The sequence below is a fragment of the Rattus norvegicus genome, chromosome 6 (genome assembly GCF_036323735.1).
Source record: "Rattus norvegicus strain BN/NHsdMcwi chromosome 6, GRCr8, whole genome shotgun sequence".
NCBI lineage: Eukaryota > Metazoa > Chordata > Mammalia > Rodentia > Muridae > Rattus > Rattus norvegicus.
In genome coordinates, this window is record NC_086024.1 from 103835537 (window position 1) to 103856674 (window position 21138).

Consider the following 21138-nt stretch of genomic DNA (forward strand, 5'->3'; position numbering starts at 1 on the left):
TCACGTATATTTCAGCACTTAGCAATTCCGGATGATTATGGAGCCACTGGACCTAGTTCTCACCAGGTGAAGCTCCTACTTTCCTCAGACCGCCTTTCTCAGTTGCCAGTTTGGGTAGTGTGACTCACCGTTCACTCTTGTGTTCTGTTGTGTGTTGAGAGTGTGCTTAAGTTCACTTGCTTTCAGATCGTGACTTGAAAATTAAAAAGAGAAAGAATTTGTCATGGTAAAACCCTGCAAACTTGCCGTACAGCATCTATGAGTACTCTCTTTTCATCTCCACTCCTGGTAAGCTCCCCACGCTGTCAGTATTGCCCTTCGGAATGGTTGGAATAGCTTCCTGACATGCGCCTTACTTCCCAGTGTTATCTCTTCGGGCTCGTCTTCTAAGCCAGTGCTTCTCAACCTTCCTAACGCTACGACCCTTGAGTACAGTTCCTCATGTTGTGGTGACCCCCAACCACAAAATTAGTTTCATTACTATATTATAGCTGTAATTTTGCTACTGTTATGAATCATGATGTAAATATCTGTTTTCTGATGGTCTTTTGGGGGTTGTTCTCAACACAGGTTGAGAACTACTATTCTAGGCCAGCTTTAGCATCTTCCCAAAATAATAATTTGTGGTGTTGGAGACATGACTCAGCAGTTAAGGGCTCTGGGTCCTCTGGAAGAAGACCCAAGTTCAATTCCTAGCACCCAAATGGTGGCTCATACCATAACTACAGCTCCAGGGTATCCAGTGTCTCCTTCTGGCCTCTTCGATCAGCAGGCATGCCTGTGGTGCACAGACATACATGAAGGCACAACACCCATATACATAGAACAAAAGTGTGATAATCTGCTGTATTTACCACAAATGGGTGGATTTGAGGAGGAGAAAGTTGTCTCACAGTCAGGCTCAGACACAGCTGCACCCTCTGCAGAGCATCTAGGGAAACATCCCTTCCTAGCCTCTTCCAGTTGCTGGAGAAGGTTGGCATTCTCTGGCTTGTGGCCATTCCCCTTCTCTGTTCTATCTTCCTGTCACATTTTCCTTCAGTGAAACTGCTTTTGCCTCTGTCTTAGATGTATACTTTGGTTAGCATTTGTGGTCCACACATAATCCAGGATTATCTCCTCATCCGAAGGACTTTATGTTAGTCGCATCTGCAGACCCCTTCTTCAAGTATTGTCACATTCACACGGGCTCCAGGGATTTAGCGTGCATATCTTTTAGGGGCCATTTCTCATCCCTCTCTAGCCTCTTTCAAGCTGTGCCTCAGGAATCACCCTGAGTTTGAAACAATCACATCATCATGCTACCTCTGTCCTGGAGCTTCTGGTGTGAGGCCCCTGCTTGCTTTTCCAGCCCTGTCACTGCCACACTGCTGTCTTTCAGCCATCCTGAGTGAGCTGTTGTCTTGTTCATTATTCGCAGTTTCTCTTAGCCTCCCACTTTTCACTCTTTCTGTGCACATCCTTGCCTCTTTGACAGGAATGTCTGCCTTCCTTTTGCTTCTCTAACAGTGGATTTAGAGTTTTGCACAGACATCTGGCTCTTCAGTGAAGCGTTTTTAGACCACCAGGTCTGGGTCAGGTGTAGTCTGTAAATCCCCGCCTCTTGTTAACATTGTAGCTGTTCGGTGTTCTAATCCCACAGTCACTGGCACTGGGTAAATACTCGCTGATCAAATGAATAACAGAGGAAAGAAGGGTGGCTTGTGGTTAGAGATTTGGTTTGTGGTTTTGATTGATTAGCAACTGAAAGAGATGTGATGCCTTTCTCGTACAGGCTTATGAGTTAAAGACACGAAGGTCTGCACATCTCTCACCAGCGTTCCTATCTACTACCCTTGGTGCTTTGGATGAAGCACTGCATGGTGGTGTGCCTTGTGGATCTCTCACAGAGGTAAAGGAAACCCATCCCCTCTTCTATAAGTATCAGAGCTAGGAGAAATGTTTAATTAAAGAAAAGCATAAATTACCTCATGAAAACTACTGTGGATTAAGTCTTTACTTTGCTGGCGTAGTCTTGCCAGGATCACTGTAATTGCTTTAAAAATGGAGGTATTGAGTAAGTCCTTGCTGGCTGACTAGATCTGACTGGGCTTCTGTTTCTTTGAATTGCTTTAGAGAATGATGAGTATTAGGTCTTAGGAGGTGGCTGAGGGCAGAGTTATTATGTTGTTCCACAGTCATGAGGTGCTGAGTCTGGATCTCCAGCACCCATCACAGTTATGAGGAACTGAGTCTGGATCTCCAGCACCTATCACAGTCTTGAGCTGAGTCTGGATCTCCAGCTCCCATCACAGTTATGAGGTGCTGAGTCTGGATCTCCAGCACCCAAGTAGAAGCCAGATACAGTGGTGAATGTAATGCCAGTGTGGTGGAAAGGAGCTGATTCTGGCTCAGAGCATAAGATCACAGGAGTAGAGAATAGCATTAAGTGTTGATCTCAAGTCCCACCCCGTGCACACACACTCACACATGTATGAATACATACACATACATATACCACATGCAATGGTGAATATTATAAAAGAGTATTAGGAAACAATTGAGTGAATTAAAGAAAGGATCTCTACTTTGGAGATTTCTAGTGTGAATCGATTCTGATAATATTTGAGCAAGTAATATATTAAACGACACTGAATTAGTTGTTTTTCCTGCTATTGATAGCATTTGATCTAGGAAGCGATACTTCCTGTATTATTGATACTGTATTATTGTATGTGGTTGTATGGTGAGCTATCCTCAAGCTAAGTGGCTTAAAGCAACAGTAAACATTGACTTCTCAGTGCCTCTGGGGGTGTCTGAGCTTAGTCATGTTGGCAATGCCTGTAGTCAGCCACAGGTCAAGACCCCTAGAGATGCTGACCCCTCAGAGGCTCACTCACACAGCTGGCAGGCGGGTGCTGTTTTTGGTGTTTCATGGAGTCCTCTCAGTCTGCCTGTGTCTTCTCATGATGTTCTCATTCTCTCAGTGGAAGTGTTGGTGTCTTCGGTGATCACAGCACTGCTTATGACAGGTTCTCTTCAGGAAAATTAGGCTGTGGCTTTTGAACGAAGTTTCTAGAAGTCAAAGGCCCTTCAAGAGCACTATGGTTCTTCTCTTTGAAAGTTGCATTGGTGTGTATGGGTGTGGAGTCTGTAAGAACTTTTTGCCAGGAAAGTTGAGAAGCAAAGTTCTGAGAGCAGACATGTTGTATGTTAGTGAGTGTGTGTGTGTGTGTATGTGTGTGTGTGTGTGTGTATGCTGAGCTACATCCCCAGCAGGTTCTTATAGTTTTTATAATCATAATTTAAATGAATTTTCTCTTAAAGCTAGGAATCCTGTGTTAGGGGCTATTTTATTTCCTATATAGAGAGATTTAAAGATGGCTGATAGATGCCTCTTAAATAAATAGTTGATGAATGGATAAGCTAATTGAAGGCCTGTTGTTGTCTTGTATTGCCACCAGATGGTGCCAGAATTACACTTTGCATAACCATTTTTGAGATGAGAGTGGACCAGGTCAATTAAGGCTTGTAATGTTGATGGAGCTGTAAATTTACACACACACACACACACACACACACACACACACACACACACACACACACACACACACACACACAGAATCTAAAGAAGAATAACTAATGCTTTGGGTTTTATGGTGATTTCCCCCACCAATTCTTCAACCTTGTCACTGTGCCAGTTCTGTTTGAATTCAGGTGGAGGGTAGAAGCCTTTGAGGGTTTTGCTGTGATCCCGCCTGAGCAGCTTATAATGCTGACTAGTAATGAGTTCTTTGCGTTCTGCCCTCGCCGAGGTCATTTCTAAAATCTTTTGAGGGGATTCCTCATGTGTGCCGGGAAGACTTTAGCTTAGCGGCATCTTGAATTTTTACCATTCTCTGTAGTTTCCTTCTACTTTAAAGTTACATAAGAGGCACACGGTTTTTGTTTCACTTATTTTTGAACTTTAAAAATCATACATTTGTGATGTAGTCTTATCTCATGTTTCCTTTATGCAGCAAGAACATACTTTTTCTGCTGTATTCTCTATCCTTTTGAAAACATGTCACAGTTTACCCCTTTTGCTATCAGTGGACATTTGGAATGTTTCCCACTTGCTACTAATATGAGTAAGTCTTGTGGATATTTTTCTACATGGCTGCTGGATAGCACACTGAGCTTTTCTCTGGGGCAGGAAATTGGAGAACCATTGCCCAGCAGTTAAATTCAGCTCATTGCCTGTTTGTGTGAATAAAGTTTTATGGCCAAGCTCATTTGTTTACATTTTGTGTGTGGTTGTCTTGTGACATAGGGGCAGAGTTTAATGAGCTGTGACAGAGACCATATGATATGCAAAGCCTGAAGAATTTTCTGTGTGGCCACTGCTTCCAGCATCTGCCCTGGAGTGGTTTGGTGGTTGTAGGGTATGCACGGGGTAACCTCGCACAGCCAGGACAATTGTCCCCCAGCGTGCTGTGACGATTCACAGCCATGCACAGAATTCTCCCCGACTCATATCTTCTTACCTTGGTATAATTAGACCTTGTCTGTCCTTAGGGTCTTAATTTTATTTTTTCTAAGTACTGTGAGTCTTTTATATGTCACTTGGATACTTTAAAAACAGCCTTATTTAGACATAATTTAAATGACCTGGAACGCAAGCATTGTAAGTAAATGTGATTTAAGCTTGTAGCTGTGCAGTCACCACTGCAGTTACATTAGTTATAAAGGCTTCTTTGTTCCACTTGTGGTGAATCCTCACTCCCATCCTGAGCCCAGGCATCTGATCTATTTTCATCCCCTATAAATTTGCTTATTGTAAGCACTTCACATAAATGAACTCAAGCAATTTATATTCATTTCTGTTCAGTCCCATTCACATGGCATTTTTAAGGTAACCAAAGGTTTAAACATATATTAGGAATTTGTTCTTTTTAATGATTAATATTCCACAGAACAGATATGGCATATTTTTTAACCATTCATCAGTTGATAGGTATTGGACAGTTTCCAGTTTTTCAACCCTTGTAAATAACGTAACACTTATAGATCTATTTGTGTGAAGTAGGTTTTTGTTACTTTTTGGTAAATGTTCACCTAGGAGTGATCGGAGAGACTGGATCATGTAATATACATGGCTCTTTAGGAATCTGCTAGACTGATTTTCAAAGTGACTGTAACATTCTGCATCCTCTCTGGAATGCATGTTTTTTGTTTGTTTGTTTTTCAGTGCACTGTCACCAACACTTAGCACTGCTTGTTTGTTTTCTTTATCATGCTAGGTTTTGAGCCTAGGCCTTCATTCATGCTATACAGTCTACCACACATCCCTGGCAGTTTACACCAATGCCTCTTTGTGTTTTATTTTAGCTCCTCTCATGAACATGTGGGTTATTTCTTTGTGGTTTTGTTTCATATTTCTCTAGTGTATCTGTCTTTCTGTCTGTCTCTTTCATTGCAGGGTCTGGTTGTATAGCTCAGGCTGCCTTTGAACTTGTGACCCTCTTGCTTCAGTTTTCTAAGGTCTGTGATTATGGCTTCTTTATTTTCTAAGAATTATCTTTTGTTTTTTAAATTTATTTTTATTTTATGCGTATGAGTATTTGCCTGCATACATGTATGTGTGTAGGTATATAATATCTATGCCTGCAGAGGCCAGAGGAGGGAGTTTGATTCACTGGAACTAGAGTTACAGATAGTTGTGAGCTACCATGTTGGTTCTGGGAACTGAACGCAGATCCTCTGCAATGCTCTTAACTGTCCAGCCATTTCTACAGCTTTTACTTTTAATTGAATTGTTAATATAGCTAATTAAAATTATATTGGGGCCAGCGAGATGGCTCAGTGGGCAGAGAAGATTGTCATTCCAAGCCTGGTGTTCCAAGTGTGATCTCAGGAACTTGCACAGAGATGGCTGGAGTGATCTACATGTGTGTGATGGCACACATGTCCCTCTACATTGGGCACAGACATAGTAACAACACAAAAATTAATTAAAATAATCACTATAGTGAGTAACACCCTTTGTGGTTTTAAAAGGATCACCTTTTTATATTTCAGCCTTAAAAATGATGGTGAGGGCTGGAGAGATGGCACAGTGGTTAAAAGCACTGGCTTGCTCAGAGGTCCTGAGTTCAAATCCCAGCAACCACTTTGTGGCTCACAACCATCTGTAATGAGATCTGAAGCCCTCTTCTGGTGTGTCTGAAGATAGAGACAGTGTACTTATATATAATAAATAAATAAATCTTTAAAAAAATGATGGTGAGTCTTATATTTTTGGTTGTGAGCCTACCCTTTAATGACTGAGCCATCTCTCCAGCCCTGATGGTGAGTCTTATTGAATCAAGTGACAGAAATTAGCAATCGGAGCAATGTTAGGTTACTGAAGCCATTAATTAATTATGATTATGTAAGAATATCTTTATTAGTAAATAAATACTAAAATATTTAAATGACTTTGATATATACAATTAATTCAGATAGTGGAAAGAAACATGCACCTCACACATACATATGTGGACATGGGAGAGGGCAAGAAACAAGAAATAGTCAAAAAGTTAATAGTGAGTTGATGAATTTAAATGGTATGATATTCTGTTCTTCCTCTTCCCTATAAGTTTAAAATAATCTCCAGATAGAAAGAGAAAGAAAATCATCCAATCCATAATGTTGACTGTAGGTATTAGGATTTATCCTTGGTCAGAATCAGGGACATTTTCTTCTTTCCCTAGGTACAGTATTGGTTTGGCACGGCTTTACCAGGTGCCTCTTTTGCTGGATTGAAATGAGCATTTTCTGTTTTGATATGATATGAAGTGAGTAACAGTTCTAGCTCTTCTAACAGTAAGTCACCATTGTCCTTTGGTACAAGCTCAGCTTGATCAGGATGGACCATTTTGTTTTTCATCTCTTGGATTCAGTTTTCTGAAATTCTGATTTCAGTGTTAGTATTCATGGTGGATCTTGGGATATAAGTTTCCTTTCTGCGTGTCTGTCTGTGTTAGAATCTATAGTCGTTTGATATACTGGACTGTGAAATATTGCCTTCTCTTTACATTGCATGACAGCATTCACATGGTTAAGATTGTTTGTGTTTCAGAGTTTTGCCTCAAGGATTGTCAGGTATTGTTATTTTCCTCTGTGATAAGATTAAAGGGAAAAAAAGGATTCAGTTCCTTTGACTACTTAGTTTCTATTTCTCTCTGAGTAGTTGTGGCAAATGTTACTTTTAGGAGAGAGGGAGAGGGAGAGGGAGAGGGAGAGGGAGAGGGAGAGGGAGGGGGAGGGGGAGGGGGAGAGGGAGAGGGAGAGGGAGAGGGAGAGGGAGAGGGAGAGGGAGAGAGTTTGAGACAGGGTTTCACTATGTCTTGTCTTGGCTGTCTGTAGACTACACTGGCCTGGAACTCACAGAGATCCACCTGTCTCACTATCCTGAGTGCTGGGATCAAAGGCATATGCTACCACTCTTGGCCAATATATTCCTTTAAGTTTTCAAATTTATTATCATAAAATTACTAAATTTCCTTTGCTTTAAAAGTGATTTTATAAGTGGCTTTGTCTTTCTTCCCATTCTCAATTCTATTTATTTTGTCTTCTCTCTCACAGTTTAAGAAAGATATAGTCAGAGATCTGAATATTTTTTGTCTTCAGTGTTGTTGTTGTTGTTTTTGTTGTTGTTGTTCTTGATGGATTTCTAGTTTCATTGTCTTCTGCCAGGCTCGATATTCTTCCAAGTACAATGTTTTCATTCTCATCCAGGCTTAAATCTTAGGGTTTCTGTTATGATAACATATTTGCCTTATGAGTTTATTTGGAATTAAAAAATTAAATTATTTAAACAAAATTATTTAAAAATTTTAGTTAGATTGTTGCCTTGATTGCATTTTAGTCAGAGAATTTGGCATGATGTTGAGGGTTCCCCAAAGTCCCTTGAGAAGAGGTTTCTCTCAATCACTGGGTCCTCCCAGGTGATTGGATTGTAGATATGTGTGATCATGATTGCTCACTGAGACCTTAAAGTCTAAAAGCACCCTCAGCTTTTATAACTGCTCATGTGTGCTTGGACAGAGTAATTGTTCTCTAGTCACTGGTAGCTCTGTATATGACCAGTAAATTAAGCATGATATTTAAGTTATTTAAGAGGGCTGAAGAGATAACCCGGCAGCTAAGAGCATTGGCTGCTCTTCCTGAGGATTTGGGTTCTATTCCCAGCACCCTCATGCCTCTCAACCATCTTGAACACCATTTCTTTGGGATCCAACACCCTCTTCTACCCTCCATGGGTACTGCGCACACACATGGAGCTTAAACATGCATTCTGGTGAAATACCCATATACATAATAAAAAACAAATAAATAATAAAATTTTAAAAATTTCTTAAAATCTTTATAGATCCCTCCCAACTTGATATAATAGCTCTTCAGAGAGAGAGAGAGAGAGAGAGAGAGAAAGAGAGAGAGAGAGTGTTGTTTAACCCATTTCATTTTGAGGTAGACAAATTTTGTTTCTTTTTGATGTACATATTTGAGAATATTTCATTCTGTTAAACTAAACACATTCAGAATTGTCATGTGCTCCTGGAGAAATGAGCTACGAGCCTCTTCTATGTGGCACTTGTCACTGTTACAATTTTATCAGTCGTGTGATTAATTACTGTGCATTGTCTTCACTGCAGTGAGATTGAGTTTTCTTTTAATCCAATAATAGTATTAACACACATACAGAGTATTAATCCACATACTTCATAAATACCCATTGAGTGAAGGCATTTGGTTGTCCTTCTTTCCTTTCCTTCTTCCTTCGTTGCTATCTTTCTTTATGTATCCCTGGCTGGCTTGGAACTGGCTATGTGGATGGACTAGGCTGGCCTCGAATGCAGACACCCACCTCTGCTTCCTGAGTGTTGGGATTAAAGGTGTGAGCCACCGTGTCCGGCTTCTTTATTTATGTTTAGCACTTGTCTAGTAATTGTTTGCTCTGCCACTTTGGTTCCTGATGCCTGTCCTATACATTCCACTTGATCTTGGAATTAGCAAAGGTTTAGAGGTTTTTTTCTTTTAAAAAAAGATTTTATTTTTTTATTACTTTAAAAGTGTGTGCGGGTGTGTGTGTTTGCACAGGTAGAAAGGTATGAACATATGAGTGCAGGTACCCTCAGAGGCTAGAGGTATTCGATTCAGAAGAGCTGGAATTATAGGAGGCTGTAGGCTGCTAGGAATTGAACTTTGCAAGAACCTTATGTGCTCTTAACTGCTGAGCTCTTTCCAGCCCAGGTTTAGAAGTTTTTAATGTTATTACAATTCCAGAGTATAGTAGTTCATTTTAATATTTATTTATATACTTTTAATATTAATTTATGTAAATTTGTTTAAAAATCATAGAAATGGTACTTAAGAAATATTATTGAGGAACATTTAATGAGTCTTTTAGGAGCTTTTTTCCTTACACCTTTTAAAAGTTACATATTTTAAAATTTTATGTATCTTTAGACATCACTTAACAAATTACTCCAAAGCTTAATGGTTAAAACAGTGTTTATTTTCTCACACAGATTCTCTGGGTCAGGACTCTGAGAGCAGCTTAGTTGGATGTTTCTGGTTCAGGTCTGCTATGAGGTAGTAGTCAGAATATTGGCCGAGGCTCACATTGTCTGAACGCTGCCACCAAGGTGACTCACTTACATGGCTGGGGAGTTCTTTACCATGTGAACCTCTCCAAGTGAGTGTTAGAGTACCTTCATGCTATGACAGCTGACTCCTCAAGGGGACAAGGTAGAAGTGGCAGTCTTAGAAGTTATGTCCCATCCTTTCTTATATATTCTGTTAGATACACAGACCAACCTGACATGTGGAGAGGACCACAAAAGGCACAAATCTGAAGGATGAGGACCACTGGGTCCATCTGAGAGATTGGCTGTCTACTAGTGTGCATACAAATGTATATGGGCATATAATGGAAAACCCTTACTTTATTAAGGTTCTCACAGACCTAGTGGAGTGGTGGAGTAGGTGTGGCCATCAGAAGAAGTGTGTCACTGGAGTGGGCTTTGAGGTTTCAAAAGCCTATGCCAGGTCCAGTGTGCCTCTCAGCTTTCAGAGCAGGATGTAGCTCTCAGCTCCTTCTCCAGCACTATGCCTGTCTGTTTCCATGCTCCTGCCATGATGGTAAGGGACTGAGCCTCTGCAGCTGTAAGCCAGGCCCAGTTAAACGGTTTCTTTTCTAAGAGTTGCTGTGCTCATGGTGTCTCTTCAGAGCAATAAAGCAGTGACTAAGACACCTCCCAGTGACCTTGTATTCTCAGCCCTGGTATTTCTGAGCACAGTGAGATGTCACTGCTGTGATTAAGGCACGTCGTATGGCTCTGTGGCTTTCATAGGAAAGCACCTAGATCTCATCCCATGAGCTCTCTGAAGCAGTGATCGTTCTCCCACTGAGATGACAAAGCATGGGGGACATTGACGGTATTGCCGTTTGGAGATGAAGTAGGCATATGAGCAAGAATGCATGTGGCCCCCAGGAGCAGTAGGCATGTTCCGAGCTCTCAGATGAGTGCAAGGAAGAAACCTCAGACCTAGAGCAGCAGCACAGATTTTGCCAACAACCTGACTGGGCCTTTGAGGTGACACTGAGTTTTCCAGACTGGAGCGCAGGACAGACTGAGAACCTTGGTTTAGCCTCGTGAGATTGTATGCAGAGAGTTGTGTCCAGCCCGTCAGAAGTCAGACCTCTAGAACTCCAGGATAATGAATGAGTCTTCGTTTAGGCTTCAGAATCTGTGGTGATTGGTTACAGCCGTGGACAAGTAATAGAGGCATGGATAGCATCACTGCATCGTGCAATCTTGCTTCTCATTCGGAGGCCTGGAAGTGATCGAGGGAATACATGTAAATCTCAGAACATTCTCTTGTCATTTTTATAGTCGCTCTTCCTTAACTTTAACTTTTAATCTCAGAATGTATTTATCATTAATTTTAACTTACGTGAACTCGCTGAATCTGGGTATGGCTAGTTACCTCATCAGTCACAGCACCAAGGTAGGAAGTGCGATCAGAGCGGTGCTCACGCAGAGCCTCAGAGACAGCAGTCCTGCTGAGCTGCTAAGGGGGTGAGCCAGGGCCTTTGCCCTATTGCCTTACAGAACCAGGATTTCTTACTTGTGGAATACATAAACAAATAATTCTGAATCCATTATAATTGAAAAGGATCAGTGAAGATAAGTTTGAAGCTTAGGCTTTAGAAGTTTTATTATGCCAATGATTATCAACCAGTTTTTCATTATGACAAATTAAGGACCCTTTAATTTTTTTTCTCTGTCTTCTGTCTTCCCTGTAAATGAAAATGTAATGTTATAATATGCTGTGCATTTGTTTCTGTACCGTGTCTGTCTGTGCAAATATAAAACAATAAGCTACTGTCTTCTCAAAAATGGAGTTTATCCCGGGGTCAATGATAGCCTTGCTAAAAGTCCACAAGATAGACACTATTGTGAGTAGGTAAAATTAGAGTTTTTTTTTTAAAAGATGTTGTCTTGCCAGGGACTGGCAGGATGGCCACGTGAGTAAAGGTGCTCGTCATCAAGTCCATTTCTATGACCCATGTGGGAGGAGGAGAGAGCTGACTTATTTTGGCTGTCCTCTGACCTCCATATACACACTGTGATGTACCCCCCCAATAAATTAATAAATGAATAAATGAAAAAGAAACTTTAAAAGGGCATCATCAAAAGGTAGTTTCATTTTATGACCTAGAGATTATGGTCTAGAGAAGTGGTCTAAGCTTTTGTCAATCAAAAGATGTCAAGTCTGTGTATCTTGGTTCACAAGTACCTCTGAAAGACCAACCTGTGAGCACTCCCAAATATTTATAATTATCGGTATTTTCTGGTTCATTTGTAAGCTTTTTTTCATGATTTAAGGTAAGTGTCTTCTTTTTATGGAGCAGTTTTAATTCTTCTAATTAAATTCTTTTTTTTAAAAGATTTTTATTTATTTTACATATGTCAGTACACTGTAGTGTGAGTACACTGTAGCTGTCTTCAGACACACCAGAAGAGGGCATCAGATCCCATTACAGATGGTTGTGAGCCACCATGTGGTTGCTGGGAATTGAACTCAGGACCTCTGGAAGAGCAGTCGGAGCTCTTAACCACTGAGCCATCTCTCCAGCCCTAATTAAATTCTTCTAATGTTCCCAAAAGGGAGCCAGAGTCCTGATTTAGCATCCCTATTTTCTCATGTGCAAACCTCACAACTCAGGATTCTTTCCTTCTCATTGGCAACATTAGTGTGTTCTGCATGGTCACGGGAAGTAGTAAGAGAAGGCCTGTAAGAAGGCCTGCAGATACCTGCAGGACCCGAAATAGGAAGACTTGAGACTTCCATGGGTCATTAGACTACTGCTGAGAACTGTAGCAAATCTTAATTTCTCTTTCTGTGGACCTACATGTCTGTGAAGATAGGTTTTGTCTTGTCCAGTTATAGTTGGGTTTGGTAGCGCACTTGTAGCCATAGCGGTGGGGAAAGTAAGGGTGATTTCAGGTGGGGATCTCGTACGTGTGATGCTCTCACATGATTTCTTTACCTGGCTTGCTACTGTGAAAGGCTCCAGTCAACACAAGATTTTAGCGTGTACTGTTGGTTTCTTTACTCATTCCTTACTCTAGAAATAAACTGATTGCTAATGATGCCTTAGGATTGGTCACATAGCATGTTCAGGAAGTGCTATTGATGGATGATGATTTGTCTTCATACTGTTTGATTTTTACTGTACAACTTGGAGCATTTGTCATTTCATGTTCTGTTTTTTCCTGCTCTGACCATCTCTTTTCACACAAAGCATACACACACACACACGCACACATGCACTTGTGTGCACACATATGTGTGTGCATGCACACACAGAGTAGTCACCAATATATAGTAATAGTGGAGAGAGTGTTGGATGTAAGCTTTCACATGCAGATGGTCAATAAGTTAAAATCCAGTTTTCTTTCACAAGGTTGATTGTAGCCTTTCTGAGATTCGGGTTTTAGGATTCGGAGAGGTAGTTATAAAATGAATTATGTAGGTCTGAAGACCTAATCAAATTTCTGTATAATTCTTGAGCAAATATAGACAAGTACTTGGATGCTTGGCCACGGGAATGGGATTGCTAGGGGGAAAAGGCAGCTCCTATGAGCTGCCTTGTTTCAGGTCAGAGCTAGAAAAGCCTTCGTTTTCTTCTGCCAAGTAGTGGCTTGGCAGAGTGCACTATCTTTCTGCCCCAATCCCAGATGTGCAGAGTTAATTTGGTAAGACTTGAGGTCCTAGCAGGTCCAGACTTCACCTTCTCTTCCACCCACACAATCAAACTTCAGGTTGGAGTGAATTTTTTTTTTTTTTAAGATAGTAGATTTTCTATTTTGGGGAATAGTAGTTTTCCTCCTCAAAGTGAGTCACTGTTTCTTTTTTTTTGTTTGTTTGTTTTGTTTTTTTTGCTATGTTGCTACTGATATTTGAATGGCCTTCACTAATAATTTTTCTTTAGTGTTATTTTTTGCATTTTTCATGGAGGTTACATTTTTTATGAAGAGGTGTTAAGAAATCAGCTTAATTGATTTTTATCTTCTAGGTATGTCTGTGTGCAAATATTTCATTCACCCTGAGTTTCCAGGAAGCAAATGACTTTGACTGTTCTGGCTTGGCAGGTTTTCTTTCTGGGTTGAAGCTGGAAACTGAACACAACTTGAAATCTTGTGGTTTGGATGGTAGAACTCAGGGCTAAACTGTCTGAAGCTAACTTTATTAATGTTGAAATATTTTCCCCCAATAAATAAACCTGAAAAATAATGAAATTTTACTTCTGGCAGTCCATACACACACACACACACACACACACACACACACACACACACACACACACACACACACACACACACGGCTAGCAAGGAGGAAAATATATGAAGAATATAGTAGGAATAGTTACTATAGTTTAATTCAAACTCAAAAGAGCCAACAAACCCAAATAGTCTTACTGTTCATCTTGTGACATTGTGTCACAATTTCCCCAGACTGTGTTTAGTTGTCACATGAAAGTGACAAGTCAGAGCGAATGAGACTTTACTTAACCTTTTTTAGGTAGATATTTTAGAAGATGGAATAGTAAATTAATACAGTATATTTTCATGATACTTGATACTTTACTGAAAATTTTCATATATGTTATCTACATTACATTCTACTAAAATCACCAAGCATTTATCAGTTTTAATCTCATCAATGGACAACCCTTGTAGGCTGACAGCCCATCCCCCATCTCTCTATCAGTTCACACTCAAACTTGCACACAGTTGTTCAGTTTCAAAATCCACATGCAACTTCTACTGACTGGAATCTCTCTTGTCATTATACGTAATGAACAACCTGATTTGTGTTGACTTTGGTAACAATAAAAGTGGACTTTTAGGGATCAAAACAAATTGTTCAGTCTTGAGCAATCAAAGGGAGAATGCTATATATTGAAAGAAATTAAAAAATACTTTTGGCTAGGTTCATCACATACCTTTACCATACCATACATCACATACCATACTCAGGAGGCATTGGGAGGATTTTTGTGAGTTCAAGGTCAGCCTGGTCTGCATAGTGAGTTCTAGGCTAGCCAGGACTACAAAATGAACCTTGCTTTAAAAAAATTTAAGGGGGACATTGAGATGGATGAGCATGTAAGGTGCTTACCATGCCAGCCAAGCTTAGGTGCCATCCCCAGGTCCCATGGTAGAAGGAAAGAATCTACTGGCTGAATTTGCCCTTTGCCCTTTGCTTTGCATGTGGGCTATGCACAGTATGGAAGAGAAGTAGTAGTAGTAGTAGTAGTAGTAGTAGTAGTGGTAGTGGTAGTGGTAGTGGTAGTGGTAGTGGTAGTGGTAGTGGTAGTGGTAGTGGTAGTGGTAGTGGTAGTAATAGTGGTAGTGGTAGTAGTAGTAATAGTGGTAGTAGTGGTAGTGGTAGTGGTAGTAGTAGTGGTAGTAGTAGTAGTAGTAGTAGTGGTAGTGGTAGTAGTAGTAGTAATGGTAGTGGTAGTAGTAGTAGTAGTGGTAGTAGTAGTAATCAAGAGTAACAATAATAATAACAACAATGATGGTAGAAACAATAAAAAGGATTGTAAAGTATAAATAGTATGGCCTAGGAAAATCGCTGGATTCTGTTGCAAAAATGAAATCCAGTAGGAATTTCTTTCTTGAGTAAATCTCACTGAGGTAAAGATGTTATCAGGGATGGTATATCCTCAAAAACGAAGGACTTCCTGCACACAGATGGTCTTGGCTTGTTTTTATAGCACTGACATGGAACTCAGGGCCTAACCCATGTTAGGTAAGCATTTTGCTACTGAGCTGTGTCCACTGCCATCCTTCCCCAAGGCTCTTTCTGAGACAAAACGTTGCTTCTGCTGGCCTTGAACTCACTCTGTAGCTCAGATAGGCCTTGATTCTGCCTGTTCAGCTTTGCAGGTAGCTAGGATTATAAGTGTGTACCACCAGCTTGCTAAAACTTTGCGACTAGAAAGTAATCCATAGGTCACTTCCTGAGAGTAGTAAAATTTGATTTGGTAGGAGTTTAGATTACAAATATAGGAATGAAGTTAGAGCTTAGCATTAGAACACTTGCCTAGACTCACAGACCCCTGAGATCAATCCCTAGTACCATGAGCAAATACTTAATAGATGGTGCACGTGTATGGCGTTAGTTTCATCAAATGATAGGTAGCATCTATATATGAGAAACTCAAAAGGAAAATACATATTAAATGGTAGAATGGTGTGTATGCAGAAGTCTTGGGAGGAAGCATATTTGATGCCTTTGACTTACTTTGAAGTACAAAAGACAGTAACCCAAGGTTGACAACCAAGGATGGAGAGATGGACAGACAGATTTGTGTAGCAGAAGATAGCATAGCAAAAACAGGAAAATAGTAATTGTTGAGTGCAGGCTTGTATGCACATTTCTTGTAAAAATCTTTTAGCTTTTCTATTTTGTTTACTCTGAGGCATCTGACCACAAAGAAGTTGATGTTAGATGAATGAAAGACTACTTCAGATGGTATCAGATTTGCTAGATTTTATAGAAGCTTGGTTGAGTCTATGACTATGCCATTCGCTATAACAAATCACTGAAGGTTGGGTACTTTTACATAGTAGAGAGGTTTATTTGTCTCAGAATGTGGTGGCTAGAAGATCCACACAACATGGCTCTAGCCTGTTGGTAAAATCCACCTGGCTGTGTTACATTATGGCAGAGAAGGGAAGTGCTGAGTGCAGAATGAACCTTTGGACTAAGAAGGACAAAAATCCCTCCTGTCCTCCTGACCTCCTGTCCAACCTAATTATCTTCCACCAGCCTGACTACCTCAGACACCACTGCACTGAGGGCAAAACTCCAAGGGTGCCAGCCTTTGGGAGAACCCTCGGGCTGTACAAGATAGGATCTCTGTAGTGTGATGGGACGAGGAGTGCTTATGAGAACCTACAGAATCACAAAGGCTCCTGGTTTTTGTTTTGGAGAAAAGATGAACAGCTGGATGTGGTGGTACATTCCTTTAATTTCAGCCTCAGGTAGAGGCAGACAGATTCCTGAGTTCCAGGACCACATACCAAGTTCTGGGCTAGCCAGGGCTACACAGTGAGACCCTTTCTCAAAAAAAAAAAAAAAAAAAAGCCCACATATACGTGGAAATTGAACAATGCTCTACTCAATGATAGCCTGGTCAAGGAAGAAATAAAGAAAGAAATTAAAAACTTTTTAGAATTTAATGAAAATGAAGGTACAACATACCCAAACTTATGGGACACAATGAAAGCTGTGCTAAGAGGAAAACTCATAGCGCTGAGTGCCTGCAGAAAGAAACAGGAAAGAGCATATGTCAGCAGCTTGACAGCACACCTAAAAGCTCTAGAACAAAAAGAAGCAAATACACCCAGGAGGAGTAGAAGGCAGGAAATAATCAAACTCAGAGCTGAAATCAACCAAGTAGAAACAAAAAGGACCATAGAAAGAATCAACAGAACCAAAAGTTGGTTCTTTGAGAAAATCAACAAGATAGATAAACCCTTAGCCAGACTAACGAGAGGACACAGAGAGTGCGTCCAAATTAACAAAATCAGAAATGAAAAGGGAGACATAACTACAGATTCAGAGGAAATTCAAAAAATCATCAGATCTTACTATAAAAACCTATATTCAACAAAACTTGAAAATCTTCAGGAAATGGACAATTTCCTAGACAGATACCAGGTATCGAAGTTAAATCAGGAACAGATAAACCAGTTAAACAACCCCATAACTCCTAAGGAAATAGAAGCAGTCATTAAAGGTCTCCCAACCAAAAAGAGCCCAGGTCCAGACGGGTTTAGTGCAGAATTCTATCAAACCTTCATAGAAGACCTTATACCAATATTATCCAAACTATTCCACAAAATTGAAACAGATGGAGCCCTACCGAATTCCTTCTATGAAGCCACAATTACTCTTATACCTAAACCACACAAAGACCCAACAAAGAAAGAGAACTTCAGACCAATTTCCCTTATGAATATCGACGCAAAAATACTCAATAAAATTCTGGCAAACCGAATTCAAGAGCACATCAAAACAATCATCCACCATGATCAAGTAGGCTTCATCCCAGGCATGCAGGGATGGTTTAATATAAGGAAAACCATCAACGTGATCCATCATATAAACAAACTGAAAGAACATAACCACATGATCATTTCATTAGATGCTGAGAAAGCATTTGACAAAATTCAACACCCCTTCATGATAAAAGTCCTGGAAAGAATAGGTATTCAAGGCCCATACCTAAACATAGTAAAAGCCATATACAGCAAACCAGTTGCTAACATTAAACTAAATGGAGAGAAACTTGAAGCAATCCCACTAAAATCAGGGACTAGACAAGGCTGCCCACTCTCTCCCTACTTATTCAATATAGTTCTTGAAGTTCTAGCCAGAGCAATCAGACAACAAAAGGAGATCAAGGGGATACAGATCGGAAAAGAAGAGGTCAAAATATCACTATTTGCAGACGACATGATAGTATATTTAAGTGATCCCAAAAGTTCCACCAGAGAACTACTAAAGCTGATAAACAACTTCAGCAAAGTGGCTGGGTATAAAATTAACTCAAATAAATCAGTTGCCTTCCTCTATACAAAAGAGAAACAAGCCGAGAAAGAAATTAGGGAAACGACACCCTTCATAATAGACCCAAATAATATAAAGTACCTCGGTGTGACTTTAACCAAGCAAGTAAAAGATCTGTACAATAAGAACTTCAAGACACTGAAGAAAGAAATTGAAGAAGACCTCAGAAGATGGAAAGATCTCCCATGCTCATGGATTGGCAGGATTAATATAGTAAAAATGGCCATTTTACCAAAAGCAATCTACAGATTCAATGCAATCCCCATCAAAATACCAATCCAATTCTTCAAAGAGTTAGACAGAACAATTTGCAAATTCATCTGGAATAACAAAAAACCCAGGATAGCTAAAGCTATCCTCAACAATAAGAGGACTTCAGGGGGAATCACTATCCCTGAACTCAAGCAGTATTACAGAGCAATAGTGATAAAAACTGCATGGTATTGGTACAGAGACAGACAGATAGACCAATGGAATAGAATTGAAGACCCAGAAATGAACCCACACACCTATGGTCACTTGATTTTTGACAAAGGAGCCAAAACCATCCAATGGAAAAAAGATAGCATTTTCAGCAAATGGTGCTGGTTCAACTGGAGGGCAACATGTAGAAGAATGCAGATCGATCCATGCTTATCACCCTGTACAAAGCTTAAGTCCAAGTGGATCAAGGACCTCCACATCAAACCAGACACACTCAAACTAATAGAAGAAAAACTAGGGAAGCATCTGGAACACATGGGCACTGGAAAAAATTTCCTGAACAAAACACCAATGGCTTATGCTCTAAGATCAAGAATCGACAAATGGGATCTCATAAAACTGCAAAGCTTCTGTAAGGCAAAGGACACTGTGGTTAGGACAAAACGACAACCAACAGATTGGGAAAAGATCTTTACCAATCCTATAACAGATAGAGGCCTTATATCCAAAATATACAAAGAACTCAAGAAGTTAGACCGCAGGGAAACAAATAACCCTATTAAAAAATGGGGTTCAGAGCTGAACAAAGAATTCACAGCTGAGGAATGCCGAATGGCTGAGAAACACCTAAAGAAATGTTCAACATCTTTAGTCATAAGGGAAATGCAAATCAAAACAACCCTGAGATTTCACCTCACACCAGTGAGAATGGCTAAGATCAAAAACTCAGGTGACAGCAGATGCTGGCGAGGATGTGGAGAAAGAGGAACACTCCTCCATTGTTGGTGGGATTGCAGACTGGTAAAACCATTCTGGAAATCAGTCTGGAGGTTCCTCAGAAAATTGGACATTGAACTGCCTGAGGATCCAGCCATACCTCTCTTGGGCATATACCCAAAAGATGCCTCAACATATAAAAGAGACACGTGCTCCACTATGTTCATCGCAGCCTTATTTATAATAGCCAGAAACTGGAAAGAACCCAGATGCCCTTCAACAGAGGAATGGATACAGAAAATGTGGTACATCTACACAATGGAATATTACTCAGCTATCAAAAACAACGAGTTTATGAAATTCGTAGGCAAATGGTTGGAACTGGAAAATATCATCCTGAGTGAGCTAACCCACTCACAGAAAGACATACATGGTATGCACTCATTGATAAGTGGCTATTAGCCCAAATGCTTGAATTACCCTAGATCCCTAGAACAAAGGAAACTCAAGATGGATGATCAAAATGTGAATGCTTCACTCCTTCTTTAAATGAGGAAAAAGAATACCCTTGGCAGGGAAGGGAGAGGCAAAGATTAAAACAGAGACTGAAGGAACACCCATTCAGAGCCTGCCCCACAGGTGGCCCATACATATACAGCCACCCAATTAGACAAGATGGATGAAGCAAAGAAGTGCAGACCGACAGGAGCCGGATGTAGATCGCTCCTGAGAGACACAGCCAGAATACAGCAAATACAGAGGCGAATGCCAGCAGCAAACCACTGAACTGAGAATAGGTCCCCCGTTGAAGGAATCAGAGAAAGAACTGGAAGAGCTTGAAGGTGCTCGAGACCCCAAAAGTACAACAATGTCAAGCAACCAGAGCTTCCAGGGACTAAGCCACTACCTAAAGACTATACATGGACTGACCCTGGACTCTGTCCCCATAGGTAGCAATGAATATCCTAGTAAGAGCACCAGTGGAAGGGGAAGCCCTGGGTCCTGCTAAGACTGAACCCCCAGTGAACTAGACTATGCGGGGAGGGTGGCAATGGGGGGAGGTTTGGGAGGGGAACACCCACAAGGAAGGGGAGGGGGGAGGGTGATGTCTGTCCGGAAACCGGGAAAGGGAAAGGGAATAACACTTGAAATGTATATAAGAAATACTCAAGATAATAAAAAAAAAATAAAATAAAAAAAAAAAAAAAGAAAGATGGGACAGACAAGCTATGTGCTGCTATGCCATATCTACTGAGCCTCTCTGAATGACAAGTGGCTGTGCCATATGCTGTCCCATCAGTCGACTACACTTAAGTAGTATTTTCGCAATGTCGTTTTTCAACAGGAGAATGTACAGTGCATGGGTGACTCTTCCAGTCTTTCTCAATTATATCTTCACATCTGGTAACAAAGGACAGAAGGTGACTGACTGAGTGACCTTTCACCATTGGCTCCCAAGGATATGCGTCCCAAGTATCCACCAAATAAGGGGAACGTTAGCTTCTTATGTGCAGTGGGGTCTTAGGGCAGTGGGGCTTAATTCTCTTGGAACCAATGTTATGGGATTGTTTTGTGCAGCAAATTCTAAAACAATTTTCTTTGGCTTGCTTACAATGTTTATACAAATTTTATACACACATGTATGACATGCACTTTGTTTTTTTTAGGTTACAGGTCCACCAGGTTGTGGGAAGACCCAGTTTTGCATAATGATGAGTGTCTTAGCTACATTACCCACCCGCCTGGGAGGATTGGAAGGGGCGGTGCTGTACATTGACACAGAGTCTGCGTTTACTGCTGAGAGGTCGGCTGTTTTATTTCATTATATTGCTTTTA

General features: G+C 40.5%; 1 protein-coding gene across 12 annotated transcripts in view; it reads left to right on the top strand.

The window, feature by feature from the left end:
- The window catches only part of Rad51b (RAD51 paralog B), a 544534-nt gene that overhangs the window by 6147 nt on the left and 517249 nt on the right, over nt 1-21138 (top strand). For 11 of the 12 annotated variants that reach the window (XR_010052147.1, XR_005506073.2, XM_017594476.3 and 8 more), the window contains 2 exons: nt 1775-1891; nt 20970-21106. Coding sequence is in view for 10 of the 12 variants with exons in the window: in XM_017594476.3 (XP_017449965.1) it covers nt 1775-1891; nt 20970-21106 (254 nt within the window). In the remaining 2 variants the exon portion in view is untranslated. The remainder of the gene's footprint in view (nt 1-1774; nt 1892-20969; nt 21107-21138) is intronic. The other variant, XM_039113281.2, reaches the window with a different exon arrangement.